The sequence below is a fragment of the Toxorhynchites rutilus genome, chromosome 2 (assembly GCF_029784135.1).
Source record: "Toxorhynchites rutilus septentrionalis strain SRP chromosome 2, ASM2978413v1, whole genome shotgun sequence".
NCBI lineage: Eukaryota > Metazoa > Arthropoda > Insecta > Diptera > Culicidae > Toxorhynchites > Toxorhynchites rutilus.
This window is the reverse complement of record NC_073745.1, coordinates 243,808,969-243,835,737: the sequence shown is the minus strand read 5'-3', so window position 1 is coordinate 243,835,737 and position 26,769 is coordinate 243,808,969. Positions and strand designations below refer to the sequence as shown.

General features: G+C 37.7%; 1 protein-coding gene across 2 annotated transcripts in view; it reads right to left on the bottom strand.

Moving 5' to 3' along the window:
• LOC129767532 (protein suppressor 2 of zeste-like) overlaps positions 1–26,769 on the bottom strand; it is a 146,039-nt gene that overhangs the window by 44,787 nt on the left and 74,483 nt on the right. The window contains exons 1-2 of one of the 2 annotated variants that reach the window (XM_055768532.1): positions 12,489–12,924; positions 11,970–12,335 (exon numbers count right to left, since the gene is read on the bottom strand). In XM_055768532.1, the coding sequence (XP_055624507.1) occupies positions 11,970–12,150 (181 nt within the window). In that variant the 5' untranslated portion in view covers positions 12,151–12,335; positions 12,489–12,924. Of the gene's footprint in view, positions 1–11,969; positions 12,336–12,488; positions 12,925–26,769 lie in introns of those variants that run through there. The other variant, XM_055768531.1, reaches the window with a different exon arrangement.

Below are 26,769 nucleotides of genomic sequence, written 5' to 3'. Positions count from 1 at the left end.
GAAAACAGAGTGCGACTACGAGTGAAAGATATTTAGTCAGATTTTAGAATGGAGTCGTCTGCACACGACGAGAAAAAAAATCCTCCGGGCTAGCGTTTGTGGTGGATGAAGGATAAACACCAAGCAACCGAGGGAGCATATCCCATGCTTACGGATGCGACGACAACGAGATGGAACATGGACGGCAGAGCAAGCTGAGCGCACAAAAAAAAGGCCACCGTGCGTATATGTGACGGAATGAAAGCACCATTCATAATAATTGGCTCGTGTGACCTTTTGTTGCTCCGTTTCCATTTCATCTCTGCGCTTTCCACGTGAACCGATTGGTAATTTCTATCCCCTGTTTCTCCTATTTTGGAGAGTTGGCATCATGAGTGGATCGGTTTCTCGCATTAATATGGGGTTAGCAGAAGAGTGACGCAAAGCAAAGGGCATGGTAAACGAGGGATAAGAAAAAGTGGAATCCCAAAATGATTGCATTGTGTTCGCTCAAAATAAGATCCATTAAGAGATTATTCGAAAGACCGCATCGTGATGAGATGCTGAGGACACTGAACATCGAGAGTGCGTATGTGTGTCTCAGGCGATGAAGTGCTGCCTACATATTCGACTGACCACCGTTGCCTTCTAACACCTCTGGCAGCCATGGGAACCGAGAACGAAAATATGCACCATTATCTACTGATTGATTTATGGTCTAGTTCCTAGAAGCTGTGCTCATGTTTGGAAACTGTGCCGGGAGTGCGCGCATTCACGGCTTGACTGTGGTTGAGGTGAACCTAATCCCAACTAATCTCGATAAAGGGCGTTTCCTGGTTTTGCAAACGCGATAAATGTCCTAGTGGTAGGTGTTGAAAGTACTGATCCTAGCTCTTTTTACCTATTCCCATCAATATGACACAAGCTGTGTCGTGTGAAACAATTTTGTCGAATCCACCGCAAAGTGATTTGACTTCGCGCGAGAACATATTCCATCTCCAGTGTGTGAATCGAACACACAAAACAAAGTGCAAGATTTTTGTTTATGGCATTTTCCGATGGTTTTATGGACCATAAAGCCGAGCAGTGTGTGATTTCACGGACCAAAATGGATTCCTTCCGTCTTTTAATATGCGACGCACGGCACACCGAACAGTGCCGACCAAAGCGACCGAACACCGTCAATCGTCAACGTTGTTAGGAAAAAAAACAAGTTGGCTCTTTCTAGAAGCGGCCTCTCGGAATCTACGCCACCGTCGCTGGGTGGTACCGGCTCTGGTTGTTTTGTTTCCCGATTGCGAGCACGCCAAAAGTGACACTGGAAGACGGACGTCTGAATGGTCGCTTCTCCTCATGAGGATTCAATTATGCAAGATTCATCGCAATTGATAACAGCCCACGGTAGAGGTCGTTGAACAATGCTGGAACAGTCGCTGGGAGTTGGCTGGTACGCGTTGTCATGCTTCCCCGGACAACAGAAGACGCGTTTTGTGTGACGATCGGTCACACAGTCTTGGGCAGCACCACACACAGTGATATATGTTTCGAACTGGCGCGCATGTGCAACACAATTCCGATATCTCGTCGCTGGTAGTGGGATGCTACAGTGGTGCTAGATGTGTTACTTCAGGCCATCTATCAGCTCTGGATAAAATGCTATTCCCCTAAGATTTAACTACCAAAAGATGCATAGCATTGATACCGATTTTGTTAATTCCAGGAATTCATTGTCATGAACAACAATAATCTTGTGTTCTTTTTTTGATGTTCCGTTCATTTTTCACGCACAACTCGATTCTAATTTATAGTTTGTTGTCAGTTAACCTGATCCTAACAATTCACATCCTTTTGACCCCTCAAACATAGTTTATAGCAAATTCACCATGCAATCGATGTTGGCCGTCGGAATTCTTTGACGCTCGGGATTCTAATAGTAAGAAGCAATCGATGCGATTCCGCAGAAGTTTCTTGAAATTAATGCCAAAAAGTGATACTGAACGCAAATCGTACCTTCTAAATGGAAAGATCGACATTTTAAATGCACATCACAGTTGGAAATTGAAATTTAACTTGGAATCTGGGGTCTGAGCCTGGAATTCGAATCAAGACTTAGAATCTGGATTCCGGCACCTGATTCCAGAATCTAAATCTAAATCTGAAATCCGGCAATTTGAATCTAGAATCGAAATCTCCAACCAGAATCTGAAATACAAATCTTCTTCTTCTTTTTCTTTACCTTTGTTCACGGACACTTTAAATCATTCGATCCATTCGTCTTCGAATACAAATCTAAATCTTGAATTCCGAATATTACATCTAAATCTCTATCTGAATTTGTAATTTGGAAGTTGAAGTTGATGTTTTGGAATTTAGAAGTTGAATCTGGTATGGAAAATGTATCTGAATGTAGAACCCCAATCCGGAATTTAAAACTGAGATCTAAATCTATATTTGGAGATCAGAGTCTGGAATCTGCATCTAAACATCGATCCTGAAACTGAAAAAGGTCTCTGAATCTGAATTTAGAAAAAGAACCAGAAATTTGAATTTGGAATCGGCATCCGGAATCTCGATCTGAAATATGCATACGGAGTCTGAGTCCTGAGAATTCCAGCCCGAAAGCTGAAACTGGAATCAGAATCTTATTCTAGAATCTGAACATGGAATATGCATATGGAGTAAAAGTCGAAAATTTGAATTTGGAATCTGAATCAGGAATCCGAATCGTCATCTCTTCCTTTGTTTACGGAGACTTTAAAGTCTTACAACTCAGACTTTAAAGTCTTACAAATCATTCGTCTGCGAGAGATCCGAATTTAAATCCGGAACCTGAATCTAGAATCTTGATTTGTAATAGGAATGAAACTTCGGAATCTGAGTCCGGAATAAGCATCTGGATTTTGAATTTGGAGTCTTGATATGAATTCTGATTCTAGCATCTGAATTTAGAACCTGTATCTGGAAACTGAAACAGGAATATGAATCGGAATCTAGAATTTGAATCTGGAATCTAAATGAGAATCTGGAATCTGAATATGTCGTCAAGCCTGGATTCTGAATCAGCAATCTTGATCTAAGTCTAAATCTGGAATCTTAATTTGGAATACGAATCAGAATCACGAATCTGATTCCGGAATAAGAATCTGGACTTAGAATTTGGAGTCTTAATATGGAATCTGAATCTGGAATCGGCATTTGGAATCTGAACTTAGAACCTGATTCTGGAATCTGAATAAGAATCTGAAATCTGAATCTGTCGTCGGAATCTGGATTCTGGATCAGGAATCCTAATCTAAGTCTGAATCTGGAATCTCAATTTGGAGTACGAATCAGAATCAGAAATTAGAATCAAGAAGAGTCCGGAACAAGAATCTGGACTTTGAATTTGAAGCCTTAATATGAAATCTGACTCTGGAATCAATCTGAATTTGGAACCTGAATTTAGAACCCGAATCTGGAATCATAAATCTGAATCTGGAACCTAAAACTGGAATCTGAATCTAGAATCTGAATCTGGAATCTGAATGAAAATCTGGAACCTGAATCTTTCGTCCGAATCTGGATTCTAAATCAGGAATCTTAATCTAAGTCTGAATCTGGAACCAGAATCTGGAATCTTGATTTGAAATACGAATCAGAATCAGGAATCTGATTTCGGAACAAGAATCTGGACTTAGAATTTGGAGTCATAATATGAATTCCGAGCCAGGAATCTGAATTTAGAACCTGAAAGTCTGATTCTAGATTCATAATCTGGAATCTTGAATACGAATAAAAATCAGGAATCTGAGTCCGGAACAAGAATCTTGATTTTGAATTTGGATTCTTAATACGAAATCTGAATATTATCTAAATCAGGGATCTAGATCTGGATTCTGCACTCAGAATCTCAATCTGAAACATACGGAATCTGCATAGTCTGAACATGAATTTGAATCTAGAATCTGAATCTGAAATGAGGAATCCGAATCATCTGCTTTTCTTTCTTTACCCATACATCCGTCCCCGAGAGATCCAAATATGCTTCTGGAATCTTGATCTGAGTATGAATCTGGGATCTGAATCTGAAATCAGAATATGGAATCTTAATTTGGAATATGGATGAAAATCCGTAATCTTAGTCTTAGTAATCTTAGAACAAGAAGTTGGAGTGTTAATATGAAATCTGAATCTGAAATCTGGAATCTGAAATATGAATCTGGAATCTGAACCTGTGATTCGAATATGGAATCTGGATCTGTAACCTGAATCTGAAATCTAAATCTGGAATCTGAACCTGTGATTCGAATCTGAAATCTGGAACCTGATTCTGAATCTGAAATCTAAATCTGAAATTTGGGTCTGAAATATCAATCTTTGATCAGAATCTGGACTCTGAATTTGGAGTCTGAAATCAAGAATCTGGATCAGCAATCGGAATCTAGAGTCTAAAACTGGAATCTGAATCTGAACTTAGAGGCGAATGAACAGCAAAATTTAAAGTCCTTAAAAAACGAAGAAGTGAAGTGAATTCACTGAATTCACTTTTTCTGAATTCTGAATATCAAGCTGGAATCTAAATCTAGATTCTAGATTGGAACCTGAATGTGAAATCTGAACCATCAATCTGAAAATAAAATCTGATTCTAGAATCTAGAATCCGAAACGTGAATTTGGAAGCTGAATGTTGAATATAACTCGGGAACCTGAATCTGAGATATGAAATCTGGAATGTGAATGTGAATGTGTGTCACATTCATCATGTGATGATGAATGTGAATGCAAATGTGAATTTGAATCTTAATATGGATTCAGTCTTTAATCTGAATCTGAAATATGATCCAGAAATCTGAATCTGGATTCTAAATTTGAAATTCCCCCAATATGTTCCCGAAGGACGTAATAATACGTCAAAATTGTGCTTCACCGTTGCATTAGTTGCTTGTTATTAACAGCACGGGTAGGTGCGCACCGTTTACAGGGGACTGGGGAATTATATCAAACAAATTTTAAAACAAGGCGTTGAACAAAATTATTTTAAAAGTTAAAATTGGTTTTTATAAACGTATTTTTATTTAAATTTAGATCGAAAAAATATGAATAGCCCATACCATACCTAACCATTCAACCGTATATCGGAAGAAGAGCACTGTTACAGCAAAGGGGTTGTTCCAACAACAACTTTTGTATATTTTCTTTGGAAAATTACTAGTAATGTTTTACTCGTATATAGCATATAGTGTCATATATTTTAGAAGTTATAAAAGGTACAAAGTTGACATTTTTGGCAGAAATGCATATGGTTGGTGTTAAGTCAGACCGGACCATGTGAAATTTTTATGATTTCAAAAAAAACGAGCTTGGAGTTCAGTGCTGTAAAGGGTTTTCGTTGACCATTCAAAACAATTTCGGTACGGTATCCCTGCTGCACGCGTGGTTAACCAAATTTGATAAATGTTGTATGTAGTTTACGAAATGCTCAATCTAAAGCAATCAATAACTTGTAAAAAAATCAATTTTGCGATTTGATTCCCTCTTGCTTAACACCGACCTTATTATTTCAAACTTGACTTTAAACAAAATTAAAATTAGTTGAATTTTTTTCAAAGAAAACAAAAAGTTGCTGTTGAAAAACTCTTTGCCTTTCTCCATCTTTTGATGTATGGATGACTTGTTGATTGTTGTACTGGTTAATCATATATTTTTGCGAATTAAAAAAAAACTATTTTGAGAAAACTTTATCCTTTTCTCAAGAAGTAGTCTAATTTTTTTTAAATTCAAAGTAAGCAAAGTATCTTAAATGGTCAATGTTTTTACACCCAATCTGAGATGATGCTGCCTATGACTAATCGAGTTGGTATGAAATTCGTCATATCTAGCAACCCTGACATCAGAACAAGTCCTGAATATCTGTTGATTATGCAAGAGTTATGGTTGTGCATTTTAAGTAAAACAATTGAAAAACAGTGTTCACTTTCCGTTTGAGTAGAACTAAAGGAAACAGACTATCAGAACGGTAAACGATCATTGTTTTCCAAGGATGTATCAGTTCCACCATGAAACATATATTTTGGTGGAAGTTTTACGCATGTTCCCTTCTTTATGTGAATAATCAAAGCGACAGACTCAACTGGGTATCCATGTCACAAACCCATGTATTTTGGACTGTATTTTCCAATGTTATTTCCGATTTGCAAAAAAAAAGCAACGTCTGAAAACTTCTCTCTTACAAGAATAGTATTATGAACACCTCTTTGCCAAATTCTATTACTTCTCAATACCTTATTCCATCAACCACAAAACCACACATAACGCCCACAACAAACCAATGCATGGTGCGATTAAGATTCGATTCGCTGAACTCCCGGTCGTGAGCTGGGAAACCATACCGGGGATAAAACACGATTTGCTAGCCATGCAATGCACTTCCTCTGGACCGAGCCACATGACGTAGACCCCCGCCTCCATTCCCCGCTTGAAAAACAGCGAAATGAGTGAGTGCTGCAATTTCCATCTACGGCAGCTTCTCGTTATTTCAACTTTGTTTTAATATTTTCCCTCGCTTTATCATTATTCACTTCAATGAAATTGAAAATGGTCATAATTATGTGTATGTTTTCATTTATGCTGATATGTTTCCTACCGTCGGTGACCATGCGTCTGTTTACGTGTTGCTGTTGCTTTTTTCCTCGTCTCTCGACGCTATGTAAGGTTTTCGGAATGCCAGTAGCACCACCAGGAGCAGCAGCAGTGGCAGTCACTCTGCTTCGTCGTCTATCTTGGTGCATGAAATCTCAATTATTATCGTCACTGCTTTACGTGGTCATTCAGTTTCAACTGCTTTTGCGATACGGCTCGTGTCATTGCGCAGATTCGAGTATATGTCTGTCTCGGACTGGGTGGCTGATTGGGGGGCGGGGGAATAATGCATGTCGCGGATGTCAAGGGAGGAAACCGGAGGTCTCTGAAACGAGTCGGTCTGGTCTAGTTGTAGCATAGATCAGGAGATGGAGTGATGCAGTAGCGGCAGCAGCAGCGTTCGTTAATTCTTTTTCTCCCTTGGAGTCAGATCGATAAATCGCTCGCTTTTAATGAGTTCACAGTATCTGCGTTTGGGTCCGAGAACTCCGAAGATCAGTGTGAAAAGTTGATAGTGTAAATGGTTTAGATTATTGTTCAATCTTTTTCTCAGTTAATATACTTGAAAATATACTTGATATCTTGATATTGTTTTGAAAAAATACTCTTCAATGCAATTAATCATGATGAAAGATTCATACGAATGCTAAAAAAATATAAAGTATGGTATGAAGTGCGTTGATAATTTGTAAAATAATAACAATCATTGTATTACTATAAACTAACTAACAAACTAACTGTTTCTAGACCGATTGAAATAATCTTTACATTGCTTCTTGAACACGAACACGACTCTTGATTCTGAAGATTACAGGAAGTGAATTCCATAAAACAACACCTGCCACAAATTATGTTCTGCCATAGAGAGACAAAATTCCTAATTTATTAATTGAACGTCGTAATTCATTGATGAATATATTTGATCGCGATGTGAAAAATTGGAAACGCTAATTTGACCGAATCTTAACAAATTTTCAATATTATCAGTGATTGAAAGATCTAGCATAGAGATTGAGCATAGCATGGAAATGCTCAGTTTTTATCCGATGATTCATTGAATTGTTAAAATCGTTTAAATCGCCGATTAAAAATATATAATTATGAATAGTTTTCAAAGAAGTACGCTTTTCGTGGATAAATTCTGAGCAGACGAGATCACGTTGATTACATATCAATCCAATGAGTACAATATCATTAGGGGTAGATAATTCAATAAAAATGAATAATGTATGTTTTCCATGTATTCCGACGCAAGAAGATTCCAACAGCTTATACTTGAACATTTTTTCACATATATTATCAGTCCACCACCTGTTTTCCCAATTCAATCGCTTCTTATAGCGATATATCCATCAATTGTTATTATAGCATTACTTCTCTATGCATTGAGCCAAATCTCACACACACACACAACCAACACTTACACTGGACACACTCAAAAATCACTTGATTATTTTTCAGAATAATCTTCTTCATGATACCTACAAGTTTGCATACAATCTTTCAAATATCCATTCGTTGAGAATCGATTCGGATGCTACTTCAAACAACTCTGTAGGAATAACAGTAGCCCAACGTCAACCTTGCGTCAGTATCACATATATAACCTATCCCACGTTTTTATTTCACCGAATACAACGGTCCTACAAATGGAATTGTATGAGTGTGACTTGACTGTTTTTTGGTTATTCAAAGCAATCATTCATTTCGAAATATTTCGTTCACGAATAATTTCTGTAACTAAGCTTTGCTCATCTTAAAGTAAATTCTTCTACAACAGCCAGCTCTTCAATTTCATTATCGTCAATCCATCGATCCCAGCAAGATTTGAAAGCATCGAAGATTCAAATATTTTGACGTTGTCAATCAAAAGTTCGTTTCAGAAAAATTTTCTAGACCAGAAACCATGAAAAATCTGACCCTCTTTTGAAATGTTTTTCGGTGCCAAGGTGAGAATCTCTTTGACCCTGAAAACACCATAACTGGAAAGACTATAAAAGACGTTTCATTGAAATTCTCAAGCGTGAAAACGTACAGACTCTGGTACGACCAGATCAACATTGTAGAAACAAGTCACGATGAAGACGATACCGTCTTTCTGCGAACATTTTTTTTTTTTTATCTGTATTATAGTGACTTTCAACTCATTTGGCTGATTCGTCACTTTTACTTCCATTTTTGGAAGATTGTCGGGAGTGAGAATTGAACTCGTGACCTTTAGCGTGAGAGGCATGGATGTTACCACTACGCCAGATCGGCTCCATCATTCTGCGAACATTGAAAAGACTACCTTAGCTGATTTTAGTAGATGGGTCTCCAGTACGCACTGTTCATTCCATCGAGTACATACTTCAACAATGATCTCTCCAAGCCCTTTTGAACCGAACACTTAGTGGTGCCTGATTTTAGCTTACCGGTAGCTACCGAGAGCGGTTAAAATTCTTCGTAGTGCTCTCAAATTTCAATGTCACTGTCGAGGCTGAGCACAGCTTTTATCGGTGAAATCCCAGGAAGTGACACAAATATTCCTCGATTTCGAAGGGCCGTATTCGTGATGGTTTTGGTAGTTATTTGCAAACGCGGCAAACTATCACGTGTTTTTATTGAGAATGGCGTTAAAATCAACACTTTATATTATAAAACGGATATTTTGCATGGTGTCGTAGAGCCAGGAATAGAAGGATTGTATAGGAATGATCATTACTTGTTTCAGCAGGATGGAACGCCTTCCCATACTGCGAATCTGGTTCAGAACTATTGTCGGAAAAATTTGACCAACTTTTTGGCCAAAGATGGATACATTTGATACATCGGCCGATCATGAATTTGAATGATCAATGATTTCGTTGAGCTTGAGTATCTAGCTCTTAGTATCAGCTTGGATTTCATCAGTCACAACAGACAACACTAAATACTTGCCATGAATATTTATTCGATTCAGCCGTCAAATTTGGTGCATTGCCGGGCTTACTACAAGATTTCCTGCCGTATTTCACCGTAGTAAATCCTTTTTTTCGTTCCAAATCACGGTTCGTTTCAAACGCTGATTCACAATTTCTCTCCAATTAACTCGTTTCGTTGATATCTCTATCCAATCCCACAGGCACCCCGTGCTCACCTGGTCCTGCTGCTGATTATCCTGGCTCTCTTAGCCTCTCTTCTTACAACATGTTTCAATGAAGGACCAATTGTAATCGATCATATAAGACCTTTTTGTATCCTTTACCTGCCAAAACAACAACAGGAATCCCACAATCGAAAATAGACGATTGTGATTTAGTCTTCCTCAAATTAATATTTATTGAACGGAGTTACACTAAGGCCATGTCTGATGTGTTCAATAGATTTAGCCCTGCTGAAAAAGGACTTCTCGCTTTTCGATGATCGTTTCATTCATGAGTTAACTAGAAAACGTTTCGGTAGATTCTGCTGTGTATGTATTGACAGATACTGATAAGCATCCGTGATTCTCTGTTGAAAATTATCACCTCTTTCTCAATTATGTAGTCGGCCGGTCCCGTACCAATTTTTTATTTATTTACTATGATGCTACATATCTTGAAGAGATTGGATCTGATTCACAATATTGTTCCGCCAATGCGCTCGGTTCATAGCTGCAGACTGCACTGATTCTTACCAAGTCCTACTCCACCTGGTCCAACCACCTCGCTCGCTGGGCTCCTCTTCTTCTTGTTCCTACCGGATTCGATGCGAACACCATCTTTGCAGGGCTGCATTCCGGAAATCTTGCAATACTCCGATTTCCTGTACACTACTGTTCTGAGTTCTGAGCACTCGGCGTTCGAAAACATCAAGTGCTTGTGAGCCCTTTTCGAGCATCGTCCATGCTTCGTGCCCATAGAGAACAACCCGTCGAATTAGAGATTTGTACATGGTACACTTCGTATGGGATCGGAGTTTGTTGGACCTTAAGGATTTGCGGAACCCATGCGGCGCCACTTCCATTGACTATGCGTCTTCGAATTTCAAGGCTATTGTTGTTGTCAGTTGTTATCAACGAGCCACGGCAGACAAATTCTTCTACCACCTCGAGCTCGTCGTCGTCGATCAAAACACTAATACCAAGAAGAATTCTGTTGCGATCAGCTCCTTCTGCTAGCATGTATTTAGTCTTAAACGCATTGATCCCAAGCCCAATCAGCCCTGGTCCGTGTTTCAGTCGGGTATACAAGTTCACTACCATCGCATGTGTTCTTACGATTATGTACACGTCGTCGGCGAAGCAAATTAACTGACTAGACTTATTGAAAATCGTGCCCCGCATGTTAAACCCGCTTTCTGCATAACACCTTCGAGCGCCACGTTGAAGAGCAGACAGGAGAGTCCATCGCCTTGTCGAAGTCCCCCGTGAGTTTCAAACGATTCCGACAGATCACCTGAGATCCACACAGTACCGCACACCCTTCATCGTAGCCTGAATCAGTCTTGTCAGCTTTCGGGGAACGCCGTGTTCGTCCATGATTCTCCATAAATGTCGTCGATCGATTTTATCATATTCTCGCGGCACTTTTGGAGGATCTGCCGCAGTTTAAAAATCTGATCCGTCATCGAGCAACCGGGCATGAATCCAGCTTATAACTTCCCACAAATCTGCTTACTATTGGCGATAGACGGCGAAAGAGGATCTGAGATAGAATTTTGTAAGCACCATTCACGGTATTGATTACACGGTAGTTCCCGCATTCAAGCTTGTCACCTTTACGGTTACGTTCTGTGGTACGTCGTCATTGTTCACAGGTGTAGTCCTCATCAACGCCGTCTTGGTATCTGTCTGCGCGTTATTCAGGTGTTCATCGTAGTGCTGCCTCCAGCTTTCGATCACCTCGCGTTCGTTCGTCATGATGTCTTCTTCCTTGTTCCTGCACATTTCGGCTCGCGACACAAAGCCTTAGTTTCTTGAAGAGCTTCCGCGATTCTCGAGAACGATAAAGACGCTCCATCTCCTCACACTCTTTCTCTTTCTGGTGGCGTTTTTTCCCGAAAGAGATGTGTTTGCCACCTTCGCTTCAATCTGTATCGTTCCACGTTTTGTTGAGTCGCTCATTGCAATTCGTTTCGCTGTCCTCGTTGTTCATACCCGATGAAGGTCTCTGCTGTGATGCTAATTGTTGCTTCCAAGGTGTTCCAGCATTAACCCGTACCCATCCCCGAAACATTTGGCATTTGAAAACCACTACAGGTCCAAATTGTTAATTTTTATAAGGATCAAGACTGCTTCAATTTGTGACAACGTTTACAATACGTTCTTATCTAAGAAGAACAAGTTGGATATAGATTGTTTTGTGAAGATTTTCAAGGGGTACCCCAGCATCGGATCTGTAATCTCATAGAATATTTTGCAGTTTACTTACATGTGTGCACACAGTCGTCTATAGTAGTAGCCTCGATCAGATAGCCTCCGCACAGCGAACAGGTTATGCAGTCGTTAAAATCCTTGACTTGTCTTCTATTGCTTCTATTGTGGAATGAGATCACTTGCGTAGTGGCCACGGCCGCAGCCGTAGCCGCGCGCACCACCGAAACAGATGTCATGTCGCGTCGCCGGGAGGTTTTATTTATGTTTCCTTGACTCGCTGCTCTTACGTCGAAGTCCAGTCTAGATTTGGACCTCGTTCCTTTTATGAATGCAGTGTTAATTTCCGCTGGCCAGCGACCACTCACAGTTGTTCCAACAGCCGCTCGCAGTATCCACCAGTAGCGCTAATTGCATCGTGTCCCTGTAAAGACAAACATCGATGAAACGCTCGGTGAGGCGGAATAATTCGCAACAAAAAATTGGTTAATTAAATTAAAATTAATTTTGTAACATTAACTTTAATGAGTATCTAATAAAAGCAGAAGAATAATAACACCACAAATCAGATACACACCGTAAAAGGCCCCCAGAAAAAAAAGAATATCCAAAAACAAAACACTTCTCAAGCACGAGATACTTCGAGTTCCAGCTCGAAAACACTGCCGAAAATTGACACAAACGGGAGAGGGATGGACGGGCGAATCACACCAATACTTCTTACTCCCTTTTATCGTCACGTCTTACTACTTCGATCGTGTTGTTATTGTTGGCTCGAGCAATTATCGAAACGTGCGGTACAAATGTCGAACGTGTCGCATAATCCGAAAAACGCGAAATAAAACACAAAACACACAGCTTATACTTTTGCTTCGGCAGCACCGATGTGTGATGACCGTTGCCGATGAAAACAAACGAACGCTTGCAAGGCGGTGTGCACTTTTCACTTGACGTTCTCCGATATACGGACCATCACGCGTTCACTGGCTCTCGTGCTGCTGCTGCTCGTGTATGCGCGATACTACTATTCATGACCATCGCGGGCAACCTCGTTCGTACGGTCGTACCGGGCGAAGATCCGCGTTCGGCGCCCGCACTATAAAGGTTACTCACACTGTCGCAAATCGCTACGGCTTTTACACAACCATGCGTAGTCGGGGAGAGCCGATATAATTGGGCGAGAGCCACAACATTCGTGGTATGACTTGATTCTCCCACTTCGTGGGCGCGTTGCCAGCTATTTTTCTCATCCAATCAGTCAATCGTTTGGCATGTTTACGGAGATAAAATTTGAAAACAATATAAAGTGACACTAAACATGCATAGATTTTTTTGTTAATATTTATTGGAATAGCCATCGCTCACACAGGGTAAGTAACAAGGAAACTAAATACCCACAAAAACAAGCATCAGCAAAGACAACTAAACAGGTTTCATACTATCTGGCAACCAAGTTTGCTCGCCGTGGTATGGGGGAGCTGATTTCAGAAAATCGATAAAAAAGAGAACGAGAATTATTTAAAACTTTCATAAGAGCTCTTCCGTGCAGTGGGTTGCTGCCGATGCGGGAAGGTCGCTCGCCAGGGAGAAACCACTAGATGAAGGGGAATACAGAGCTAGCAAACAGATAGCAAGTCAACTTTCATTGTAGGAATACGCGTTCGTTACCAGCTGGCCCCATTTTCCCCTAGCGAAAGATGCCACACAACGACAGAGTTGCCAGAGAAGGGAAAATTAGACGAAATAATTACGATACGCGTAGACTGGAACCTGTGTGAGTGGCTACGGTTTACGACACACGAACAGGTGACTGTGTGTGCGTTGGGGTTTTGGTTAGTGATAACTGCGGAAATTGCCCAAGATCTGCGATGGAGGAATTTTTTCGTTCAAATTGCGATCCAGAAATGTTCTGGAAATTCGAGTCATGATGAAGCGGCAATCAATTTGGGGACGACAAAAGGTAGACGTAGCCGCCAGCAAATCTAATAGATAATCGGGACCAATGAGATGGGTCGCAATGTATGGACATAAAATGTTGAGCCATGACGAGGCAAAGAAAATTATAATTAAAAATACAAAATACTATTTTTGCTGCGTTTCGTGAGATCTACGAAAAGAAAAATAATTAACAATCGAGGGTCAAAACGAACTGAATATATCAAGGGAAAATTATGTTAATATGTAAGCAATGGCTCATTCAAAGTCGTGAAAATTTTAACCATTCGATGGATATTCGAGAGTTTCAAGATATTTAGAATAACACAAAGCGTTTGAATTTGCGTAAAAGCGGTCTATCTTGAACGCGTTATCACAGGCCTCTTGAATGTTGCAGTCGCATAAAATATACGAGTACGTTTTAACATATGGGTTTGCGGTTTTGTTTGTGGATAAAGACAAGTTTTTATGGACCACTCGCCAATTTACCGCGACCATCGCCGCCAGGTATTGCGTAGAAAAATATTTTCTTCTCATATATTGTTAGATGCATATTCTATTGAGAGACTTGTCAAAGTATGGAACCATACTGTTAAGATAATATTCCCGATGGCAATGGTACAGTTTCGACGTCTGGTAATCTCAATTAGATTAGATGGCGCGAATCCAATTCCAAAATGTTAAAATTTGAATGAAAATGTCTACATCATGTTATTTAATTACTTTTCACGTATTCACGTATTCCTGATTTTTATTTAACCATTTGTTTATACATTTCCGATATTTTTACTGAAACTTTTTACTATAATATAAAATAGAGCAATTCCAAATGAAATCGTCAAATGACAAAACATGAGTATTTTTGATTCGAATGAAAGTTAGTTCCGTTGAGTTGGAGTAAATATGAGTTTTGCACAGCATTTGGGAATTTTTGACTTTTGAAAAGAGTGTATCGATTTTAGCAAGAGAAATCCTTGATAATTTATATTTCAAAAACTATGAGCCCGACCGAAATAGTATCTTAGAAAGAGTTACAGAGTGTTGATGTCCGAACGTGATAAAAATATACACTGAGAAAAATAATTAGTACTTTTTTATTTACAAAAAAACTTTAATTTGCAATATCTAAAATACATATTTTTAAATTTTTTTTTATTTTTCTCATATAAAATAGAAGTCATGTAGAAAATTTGAAAAATGGGTACAAGATGGTAAAACTATTTTTGACAAACTTTGTGGAACATCGAATTTTTTATGAATTTTCCAAACTTCGAATTTTTGTATGTTAACAATCCTTTTTAGCAACAAATTATGAATCCTGATGTGGTTTAAAATAAAAAAAGCTCTTTATCAATCTTCTTCTAAATGCAGCCATCCTAGAGATATTTGAAAAAAACATTTCTAATTTATTGTGTTCTTCAACTTTAACTCTCTTTCAAACTTATATATATATATATATATATATATATATATATATATATATATATATATATATATATATATATATATATTTTTATTACTTTTAATTTTTTCATATAAAATAGTAGTCATGTAGAAAATTTAAAAATAAGTCAAAGATGGTAAAACTATTTTTGACGAACTTTGTGGATTACCGAATTTTTCTGAATTTTCGAAACATCGAATTTTTGTATGTTAACAATTATTTTTAGGCACAAATTATGAATCCTGATGTGATTTATAACAAGAAAGCTCCATCTCCTTCTAAATGCAGCAATATTCAAAAAATATTTCTAATTTATTGTCTTAATTACAGTAAATTGTATTTTAATATGTTTGTCGTGTTATACCGCCATGTTCATGAAATTTTATGAATATGCTTATAATTTTCAACAGCTTTTCCAAATACATCATTATGGTAAAAATTTAAGAGTTACGTTGAGAAAATTTGAAGACATGTGGGTTTGTACAAAACGTAGCGATAATGTTTTTTAACGTAACTCCTTAACATATAGTTCCACCATAATGATGGAATACCGTTCGAATCAAAGATACAGGTTTTTAAAATGTGCATTTTTAGTTCGATTTCATTTGGGATTGCACAATTGTCTTCAAACACAATGAAATTTTTTCACCACCTGCAAAAAACGTTTTTCACTCGAATAGAATTCTAATTTGATACGAAGAAGGTAATTTCAACTCATAATTTTAATTTTAAAAATGTGTTCCGCCTGAAAATAAATTACTATCTATGACGCTCGCCGAAAACCGCAAAACGAAGCTCAATGCCGTCAACGCGAATAGCTCTGCATTTTGACACTTATAAAACTTTGATGTCATCCAGCATATGTTTGGATCCGTTTCAGGTTTGTCATTTTACAATATTTGTAGTTCTAAAATCAAACATAATGATGACTCCAAATCACGTAATTCAGAGGGATTTGTTTATATCAATTGACCATCAAATCAAAGTCATGCGATTGGACGCTACTGGGATGTGGGAGTACGCAAAACATTGTGTTCATGCAGATCAAATTTCATTCGACAAGTCGAGGAGCAACCGAAATGATCGAGAAAATAATCGGAAATCAACTGAGCCGAACCAGGTGGCTGATACTGACAAAAATGATGTATTAATTGACTGGCCCAACAAGAAGAAGTGCCCACTCCTTTAGCTTTTACATCTTTGAACAGGGTTACCACTGTAAAATTTTCTGGAAAAAATCTGTATATCTATATTTTTAGCAAGAAAAATCTGTGTAAAAAATCTGTGTCGCAGTGAGGATTTTTTTTTTCTTATTTATGGGTTATTAAAGTCGTATCATTACAACAAAATAAATCATAAAAATATTTCCTCATAACCATCTGAATTGTATAATGTTTATACATTTATACGGTTTTGTTGAAATTTCCCATCGAATGTTTCGTCAATTTCATCCTTGAAGCTCCTCCTTGAGCCGATACATAGTTCTTCGCTTTCGAAATAGAGTCTATAATTGCGGGTGCCAACCGATTTCCGGACTTTGTTTTGTTGACATTGTAAAGCGAAAATATTCACTCAACACACGCTGATGAATGTTATCAAAAATTACAAACGACCTTAACCCCTTCACGTATAGCGTCGAACAACACTCGTGGCGATTAGACTGTGCCAGAAAGTACAAAATCGAACCTCACTCGTCGTCTATCGATGTGAAATGGATTCGTGGGATGATGCGGGACGGCTACGATCGCAAGTAAGATACACGCACTCAGCAGAGTATCGAAACGACTTACTGTGCTGGTGTCTGGGCCCTATTGTTGGAAATTAAATCGTACGGCAAGGGGTTAACAATGGATACCAAAATTTCTCATCGCGCCTTTTGACATCCACCATCTGGGGCCGAGTTATATCTGAACCACTCGATTTTTGCCCCATAAGATTCGTCTAGAGTAGCCTTAATTCGTTATCCAAGTCTTGTCTATTACGTGCTTCAGCTAGTTGAGAAAATTAGCGCATCAAATCATAAGGGTTTGATAGCTTGACGAAATCTTGAGGCCGCAGTTTTGATAACCGGATCGCTGAAATCAAATCTCTTTGAAATCTGTTTCACGAGTTCAATATAGAAATCACGACAAATCGATTTGTAAGTCAGCTTTCTAGCTGCATCCAATCCTTTTTTAGCTTCTTCTGTATCGATACCAACGTAAACATACTCAGGCTTTTTCAAAAAGTCATTAAAATCCTTCACATCAAGGTCAGCATCAGCGAATCATTGCACGTAGCTCTACAAACAAAAGTTACCTAAAATGATCAACTAAAACATCCTTGTCTCATTATAAAGTTCGCAAAATTTAGAACTTTCGGATTACGTCTATTGCCAATTTCGGCAATAGACGTTATTGATGAGCGGTAGAACAAAGTTTAGGAACAGCATAATCGGTTCAATCATAGAATTTTATAAATTATTTAATGTAAGATTGACGGATTGATTATGGCCATACCTAACATGGAACGAAAAGAATTGTTTAAGCTCTTAAAATCGCTCAAGATTTCGCCTAACAGCTGCCTCCAACGAAAGTCATCTCGTAGCGTTGCTTTCAACATTTTTATAAATCATGGTATCTACGAGGGCAGTCCGATAATAACTTAGCCTACAAAAAAACAAAAATTTTGGAAAACTAGCGATTTATTTCTCAACATATTCTTCTTTCAGCTCGTGTAACCAAGTGTAACCCAGCGATGCTCCAACTTCTTCAATCCATCTGAAAAATACGTTTTCTCGAGGTCTGCAAAATAGACCTCCGTGGCGGCGATGACCTCCTCAATCGACTCAAATTCCAGCCCGGCGAGTGATTTTTTTATGTTCGGAAACAAAAAAAAAGTCACACGGGGCCAAATCTGGAGAATACGGTGGATAGGGCCGCAGTTCTTAGTGCAATTCGACCAATTCGACACGCCCGCTTCCACACACGGTCTAAACAAAACTACGAGTCCGATTCGGCTGAAATTTTTACAGTAGTCGTTTACGAGAATGTACGACACGATAAGTAATCTCTCTTGTGATACTGATACCATCGGACGATAAGGCCTTATCGGACAGCCCTCGTATATATGCACTATAATAAAATTAATATTCAAAATTGAATTCAGAAAAAAAACTGGAAATTCTGTAATTTTGCCGAAATCTGCATTTCTATTCATACAGATTCTCTACCTGAAATTTGGCGAAAAATATAAAATACAGAATATTCCGTATATGTGGCAACCCTGTCTATGAACAATTCAATGCATTCTTAGGATAGTGCATGTTGTGTTCCCAAATGTCAAAATCTAATCAATAGAGGGGTCTCCTGATGGCTATTCATAGGTTTGATATCAATTTATATACTGAGCACTTAACAAGTTACATACTTACACACCTTATTATATCAACTTACGATGAAAACATTTTTACAACATGGAATTATTATTATTATAAATTTCTGAAATGTGTATTTTTTAGTATGATCCGAACCTCATTCCAAAAATGTAACAAATGTTTCTTTTGCAGTAATGCAATCTTTCGAAATATTAGCTATGTTGTGTGAAAGCATTTTCATTCACTACATCCAATTCACATATTACAATCTAATCGTTTTCGAAATTCGTCACAATAATGTTCATTATATGATATTTTGATTCAATTTACAGGCTTAAGGGAGAAACCTAAACCTAATCGATTGTTTTTGAATTTTCGGGAGGCTTATGCCTTCAGAAATGTTGTGCTGAAAGAGTTTTTCGACATTTCATTTCATTGAAAAGTAACGACAAAAACTATAGGGTCACCTCAAGGGAAGCGGCTTTTGTAAAACGAACCTTTAGATGCGGTTTCCTCGAAACCATGTTTTTTCTCAGTTTCAGTAATACGTTTATTTTGATATATATATATATATATAGATTTCTCAACTTTCTATGAATTTTTAAATAGCGATTCTAGTTGAAAAAAAAACAGCTAATTTTTTACTCAAATGGCCACCATTTTAGAAATTTTTCGAATTTTCGAGAACCGCTACGACTATTTACTATTTAGATAATTCATTTTCACATTGCAATTTTTGTTCTAGAGTAGAGCTTATGTTGCGAATATGTTTTTAGTTTTCTCAGTGTCAGTACATACATTGCACTGAGTATGCATTCAAAAGCAACCGATTAGAATAGTTACATTTTGAATTTCATATTTCTGTTAATAAGAACCTCTCTTATATGTTATTCCGTGTTTTAAAACCCATCTGTTTATTTTATTAGGCTCATTTAGCAATTCAGCTGTAACAGAGCCGAATTTATTCGTATATATTTTTAACATACGATAATTTTGTTGTATATTACACAGTAGCAATTACACAATGTCGCATTTTTCAGCGTAAGAATATTCCTATTGTTGAACCATACACAGCGGGACTGTTGATATGAGGTTTCCATTGTTGTGTTATTAAGGGAGTATTCTAGTCTAGAAATTTGAAAAAATCAAAAAAAAATCCCTCATATTTCTGTACTTTAGGCATTCAAGAATATACTCTAGAAAGAACTTATCGAAAATCCTATTATTTACCGAGTTAGAGCCATTTTTATGATGCGGTAGTTAACCTGGTACGGCCATAACAATGAACTTCAAAAGCGTTTTTCTCGAAACTAGTTTTTTTCGAACTGGCGTACACGATATCTCAATTTCTACTGAACCGATTCATGTCGAATTCATATGGATTCAATCTGCAGGCATCTCTCTATCGCATGAAAAAAATAATATTTTTTTAAATTTTACTGTTTTTCAAAAATCGGGTAACGTAAGAAAAAACGTTTCAAACCGCATTTTGTTTTTCAAACGGCTGCCATATTGTCAAAAAACATGTTTTTGACTTGTCCGAGGTTAATGCGATAGCGGCATCTTTACTGATTCAGAATTTGTTCGATTTTTTTTGTTTCAGATAACCAGAAGGGCTGGAATCGTGTACGAACCCCCTCACTTCATCAGCTCTTAACTATTTTAGTTGTGCACATTTTATCTCCGTTCAATTTTTGTTTTATTGTTAAAAGATAGATGAACAAATAATGATATAATGGATAGTAAAAATATTATAGTTTTATTTTTCTATATAGTTTTATTTTTGCGGAAAAATGCCCGAAATTCGTTTCTCTACACTAGAATACCCCCTTAATAGTACCAATTATCGATACAACAGACCACATGTAAAGTGAAAGGCTGAGATCACAATCACATGATGATTGTTGCGTGAACGAAATAGCTAGAATAATACACAAAGATGATCAGTTGAAGGCCCTGAGTTATGAGCCCATGATCGTTCGCTCAGTAGCGGATATGCAACAAATTAATCAATAACTTTTTGCGACTACAATATGAAGCAATTTGGGTAGTCTCATACAAAATTTATTTCATTAGTGGTTCTATTCCGGTATGTAAGTTAACACACATCGTCGTTTCGCATGTGCCAAAAGTAAATTCTTTTGTAAGTCGAAAATGTAAACTTCTAGAATGATTGAGCCACTGGGGTGAAACGGACAGTTGCTAGTGGGAGTAAAATGAACAGTGACAAGTCTGTTTGTTCTATTCTAAAGAATACGTCTAAAAGCGGAAATCAAATCACAAAATGAGGACTGTCCAGCAGCTGGAAATTATTCTGATAGAATTTGAATACACGCAATCTCAACCCTCACTTAGCCATAAATTTTCTAGAATTTCAGCTAAAACTTTATCATTACAATGTAAAATCATTATCAGACACATTTTTTATACCAATTTTTTTTTCGCAATATGTAAAAACGTGTTACTCTAATAAATAGAATAAATATTCGATATGGGAAAAATGATCTGAGTTTGTTCTTCAACTTCATTTTATTCAGAAATTGTATACAAATGAAGAATTTCGTGGTCCTGTTAGAATGGTTGTGATTGACCCACTTGTTATACCCAATAACGACTCTGTCTGGTTCTGACGGTTCTATGAGTCTGTATTATATTTATATTAATATGTGTCGCTACAATACACATATTTTTTTTATGTGTCGTGTATTATACCGTAGTTTAGAAGTAAGTGTCAACAATGTATATTAGAATATGGTATTTTCTGGTCTTGATAAAAGTTCACACTTCTTCTGGAATGTTAAAACAATTCACGCGAAATCATAACACGAAAATGAACATGTACATATACAAGTGGTAAGAAACGAAAACGAATGAATGATATGATGAATAGTGAAGCCAATATATGCAAATTTGCGGAATAAATCAAAAATACATCGGTCACATAAATCATGCTTTTGAGAACATAGAAAAACCCCACAACATGCTTCTTTATTAAACTTCAATTAAATTCACCCTTTCTTAGCCACAAACTACCGCTGCGAGGCATTCCAATCAGCCATATCTTGTACAGATTCGATTTTAATCTCTGGCCCAAGGGTCGTATGTGTCCGACCTGCATAGTCAGAGGCATCCAGATGCTGCACCGAGCGCAGCTCTGCTGTGGAGCCACAAGAAGTAAAATCTCAAAAATAGTTTCCATCTGACCATTGCCAGCTCGCTCTGTACATAAATCATATCACACGTATGTGCAAAATAATAGTGAACAGGCACTGGTGTGTACGTTGAACTCTCCAACATCCCCAAGGGATCGGGCGCGGAATGGGAGAGCGGGAGCACCGCGCCCCTCTCTGCTTGGTCTGCTTTAAACAACACGATGGGGATCCGGCTATGCTGGCTTGGCACGACTCGGAGGCGACCCCCGTTTGCATCTAGAAGCAGCAGCAGAGAGTGCATTTTAATACTGCACAACAAAGGCAGCTACAGTTACATACATATTTATGCATCACAAGAGCATTTCTCAACTTTAATGACTTTCGGTTTGCCGTAGGTCGACTTTTCCCTTTGGGCCTATGAATCTAGCATAGAGATATACTGCGGAAGATGCCCACAGAAAGTGCTTTCGGGTAGAGATGTATTCCGTCAAAGGCATGGAATGGTACGTTTGGAAATTTGGACGTTAGGCTTTTGAGGTTGTTGCCGCCTTAGGTAGAAGCGAAGTCGTTCGATTTTATTGAAATGAAAAGCTACAAGATTTGATTTAATTCTGAGAGTGTCGTACTAGGAATATTAGGTTGTTTCGGGTTATTTTTGCAGGACATTTTCCATTTTGTGATTCATTGTTTCTCCATAATTGATGTCAGGGACTGGAAAAAAATGGAAAATTTTGAGAGCGCAAAATGAACAAAATTGGTGTTTTTGAACAACGTATGCTCAAATATACGGTGGGTTACAGAGGAACGCAGAATGGGGGGGATGGATCATGTAGCTCTGAATCACACTGCATTTGGATGAATTCCATCTAAATGTTTTCAGGGACACGTTCATCATCCAAATCAAAAATATTTGAATAATAATTTCAAGTCCCAAAACATACAAGAAAAATCAGCCTTCATTGCATGATCCTAGTTGACGATACTTTGGAAATTCCCAACGTCAGGAAAAGGAAGTTTTTTGATTTGGTTGAGCATGTTGTGGGCCAATTTACTTTATATTGCAGATTCAAGTTCAAATCGTTCAGATGGATTGTGATGTCCGCCAGGAAAGATATATCTGCCATCCAATCCTCGTATTTAGAATTCTCATCTGATTCTACCTACTTGCATTCCATAAGCTCAGCAATTTTTTTGACGTAGAACTACGTCTTTCAGTAAGGGTACCAAATCAGAAAACAGGTCACGTTTTTATGAAATAAAGTTAACGTTAATAACTATTTTCACTGTGAACGCATTCTCGTGATATACATACCAATTGAATCGAAAATTCTTTAAGATTTGTTTGATATGCTATACATTACAATTCGCTAATCTCTAAACGGTTTAAATTCATGAAAACTGGAAGAACTTCCTTTTTTCCCATACTCTGCCGATTTGTGTGCTAACCCTACCCGTATTTCGAATGCTTTTAACTCGAACATTTCTTAACAGATCGGAAAGATGTTTGCATCAATTGATAGAAAATATTTCTACGCATCTATCACAATTAATAAAATGTTATTCTGAGATGAACAGTTGAATAACTATAAAATGTCAAACTTCATCAAAACGCCCTAACTGCCAAGTTTTGATTGGCCCGATTTACGGTTTCCCCAACACAGACTTCAGAATCGATCTACCTGTGGAAATTTACTTTGCAAATATACATGCAAGTCAGGGGTATATTTGTTCTCACCGAACTGTGTTTCCCTAACACGGACTTCAAAATCAATGTGCCTGGGGAAATCCGCTTTGTAAAAACATGCAAGTCGGGGTTTTTTTCCCACTGAGCTGTGTTTCCCTAACACGGACTTCAAAATAAATGTATCTGGGGGAATTCGCTTTGCAAATACATGCAAGTCAGGGGTGTTTTTTGATGTTGAGTACTTTTGTACTCGCTTGTCGTTGTGCAGACCGGAATATGTTTCCCTAAAACGTACTTTTAAACTGAGAAGCCTGGGAAAAATCGTCATTTCAAATACCAGAGGTGAATGAACTTTTGCGGTTCGAGTACTACGTAAACATGAGATGTGCAATAATTTCAGAGGCAAATGTAAAATACAATGATCGTTTGACAATTCTTCCGTTCAAATATTTTGGTAGTCCTAGGCATCATATCAAACGTTCATCAAATGTATTTGTAACGTAAAACATAATCTATTACAAAAATCTCGATGCATTCTAAAACATTATTCGAAGTGGTAAACAAGTGGATTGCATAATATAATTGCGTAGTTCTACGTCGAAAATATGCGGTCGTATCCTAAATACAACCCCTTACAATTTTTTTCGAAGGTTCGAGCTCATGTCAATCTACTGCTAAGCAATCGAACGTCAGTAAAATATAGAAGATCACCTACTGTTCGTGCACTTCTTCAAGAAAAATTTAGAAACCATTATGTATGATGTATGAAGCGATAATACAGCATGATTTGCTCCGAAACTTCTTGTTGTTTTCGAAGATGAGTAATAACACCTTTATTCTTTCCTAACGTAAAAAGCTAATACAGGTCGGACTCGATTATATGTGATTCGATTATATATAATTTTGGACTCGCTATATACAGTTTGGAAAAAAAATATTTTTTTTTATATTTCAAATATGGCTTATTTCAAGAAGAAATGTTACCGTTCAGCGTTAAGGTGAAGTTTAAGTATCTATTACATGTACAGTGGGGTAAAAATCGTGATTTTTGACGACTTTGTTTGAATTTTCACCAGAATTTTTATACCGATATTGCAGCCAAATTAAGAAAGATATAATTTGGGCTTCAAAGAACAAATTGTAGAGCGGTTAAAGAACTTCAATTTAATTGATAGAAACAATCTAGTTTAAAATAAATTTTTAGGATAAAATTAATAATAACACATTAAAAATTATTAACTTTTACTTCCAATATGTTATTAAAACCCACTAATGAAGGTCTTCCACTACTATATCCTGTACTAAATTTTCCCATTTTTCAAATGAAAGCATCAGAATCGTCTTCCGTAGCGTACTTTTTAATTTAGAGACAGTTTGAGGCAACAGAGTCCGAAACAAAAAAAAAGTTCTATTACTCTGACATTGTTGAAATTCGAACATATGCGTAGGAGGATTTTTTTCATCAAATATGATCGTCTATCACCTCCTGAGATAATCTGGATAAATTTATTTGTTTTCATGTGAGAAAGGTGTTTTCTGACTTTAAGGGGATGAATCAAAAACCAAATTCATCTTTTATTTTCAAAAATCGAAAAATACATGCAAAAAAACAAATAATAAAAATATTTTCTTGACTCGATTATATACAGGATTCGATTATATACAGTGAAAAGAAATCAAAAACTGTATAAAGGGTGTGTCACATCAAATTGCATCACGGAAAAAACGCTGTAGAAATTCGCCCAGTAGACCGATCCTTTTGAAAATTTTAGACAGTAAAATAAAAACTATTAAACAACTTTTGGCATTTTCTTTTTATTCATACTTCGAGCCCAAGCCCGTATGCTCGCACCTTCCTCTTTACCCCGTCCATGAGGTTCTGTACAACGTCAGGTTGTAGTTTTTTTTTTTAACAGAAATCCATTTTCTCTTGAAGTCCGCCTCCGATTTGACAACTTTTGGGTTCTTCCGGAGGGCCTGCTTCATAATCGCCCAATATTTCTCTATTGGGCGAAGCTCCGGCGCGTTGGGCGGGTTCATTTCCTTTGGCACGAAGGTGACCCCGTTGGCTTCGTACCACTCCAACACGTCCTTTGAATAGTGGCACGAAGCGAGATCCGGCCAGAAGATGGTAGGGCCATCGTGCTGCTTCAATAGTGGTAGTAAGCGCTTCTGTAGGCACTCCTTAAGGTAAACCTGCCCGTTTACCGTGCCGGTCATCACGAAGGGGGCGCTCCGCTTTCCGCAAGAGCAGATCGCTTGCCACACCATGTACTACTCCGGAACGCTGAGTTTGTCCTCGGCGGAGAAGAACAACAGGCCCGGCAGCTGACGAAAGTCCGCTTTGACGTAGGTTTCGTCGTCCATTACCAGGCAATGCGGCTTCGTCAGCATTTCGGTGTACAGCTTCCGGGCTCGCGTCTTCCTCACCATGTTTTGCCTTTCGTCGCGGTTAGGAGCCTTCCGATCCTTGTATGTACGCAGGCCCTCCCGCTGCTTGGTCCGCTGGACGAATGAACTTGACAAATTCAGCTTAGGGGTTGTCCATATACCACGTGGACAACTTTAGGGGGGTAGGGGGTAGGGAAATGTCCACGCTTGTCCACGGAGAGGGGGGAGGGGGTACAGACTGGGTCCACGTGGACAAGAAGATTTTTTTTTTAAATACAACCACCTATACATTCAAAATGAAATTAATTAACACATATTCAAGAATTTCAAAACTCCGTATTTATCCAAAAACGGATTGAGCCACCTGAGAGAACCGCCTGGTCAAATGTTCATATATTTTTTCATTGATCATTGATCTTCAGTGAAATCTGTATTATAAAAATATTTCACGTAAATTGTGAATGACCAAACTATTTCCTATGATCGAACTTTTGTAGTTACGGGGTATGCATGAACAATTATAGTCCAAAACCAATTAAAATTAAACAATCCATATCATGAAATCTCAACCATTATGAATTGAGATTTCATGATATAGGTAAATGATTTTTCATCGTATATAATTTTCTATACATTTTGTTATATCTCGAGAACAGCTAGTCATAGAATAATAATGTCTGTATAGTTTCTCATACAGAATTGCGTGTGAAATCATTTTTATAAAGTATTTTAATTTCAGAAATTTCTAGGAATCAATATTTATATTTGCATGAGATTGCACATGAATCACTAGTCACCAGGACATTGTTGAACTTTTCTTGAGCCAAATTTTATGTCTTGAACTGACTAAAATTTAGAAAGTAAACTACTTAGAATAATTATGCTGCTCATTTGAAA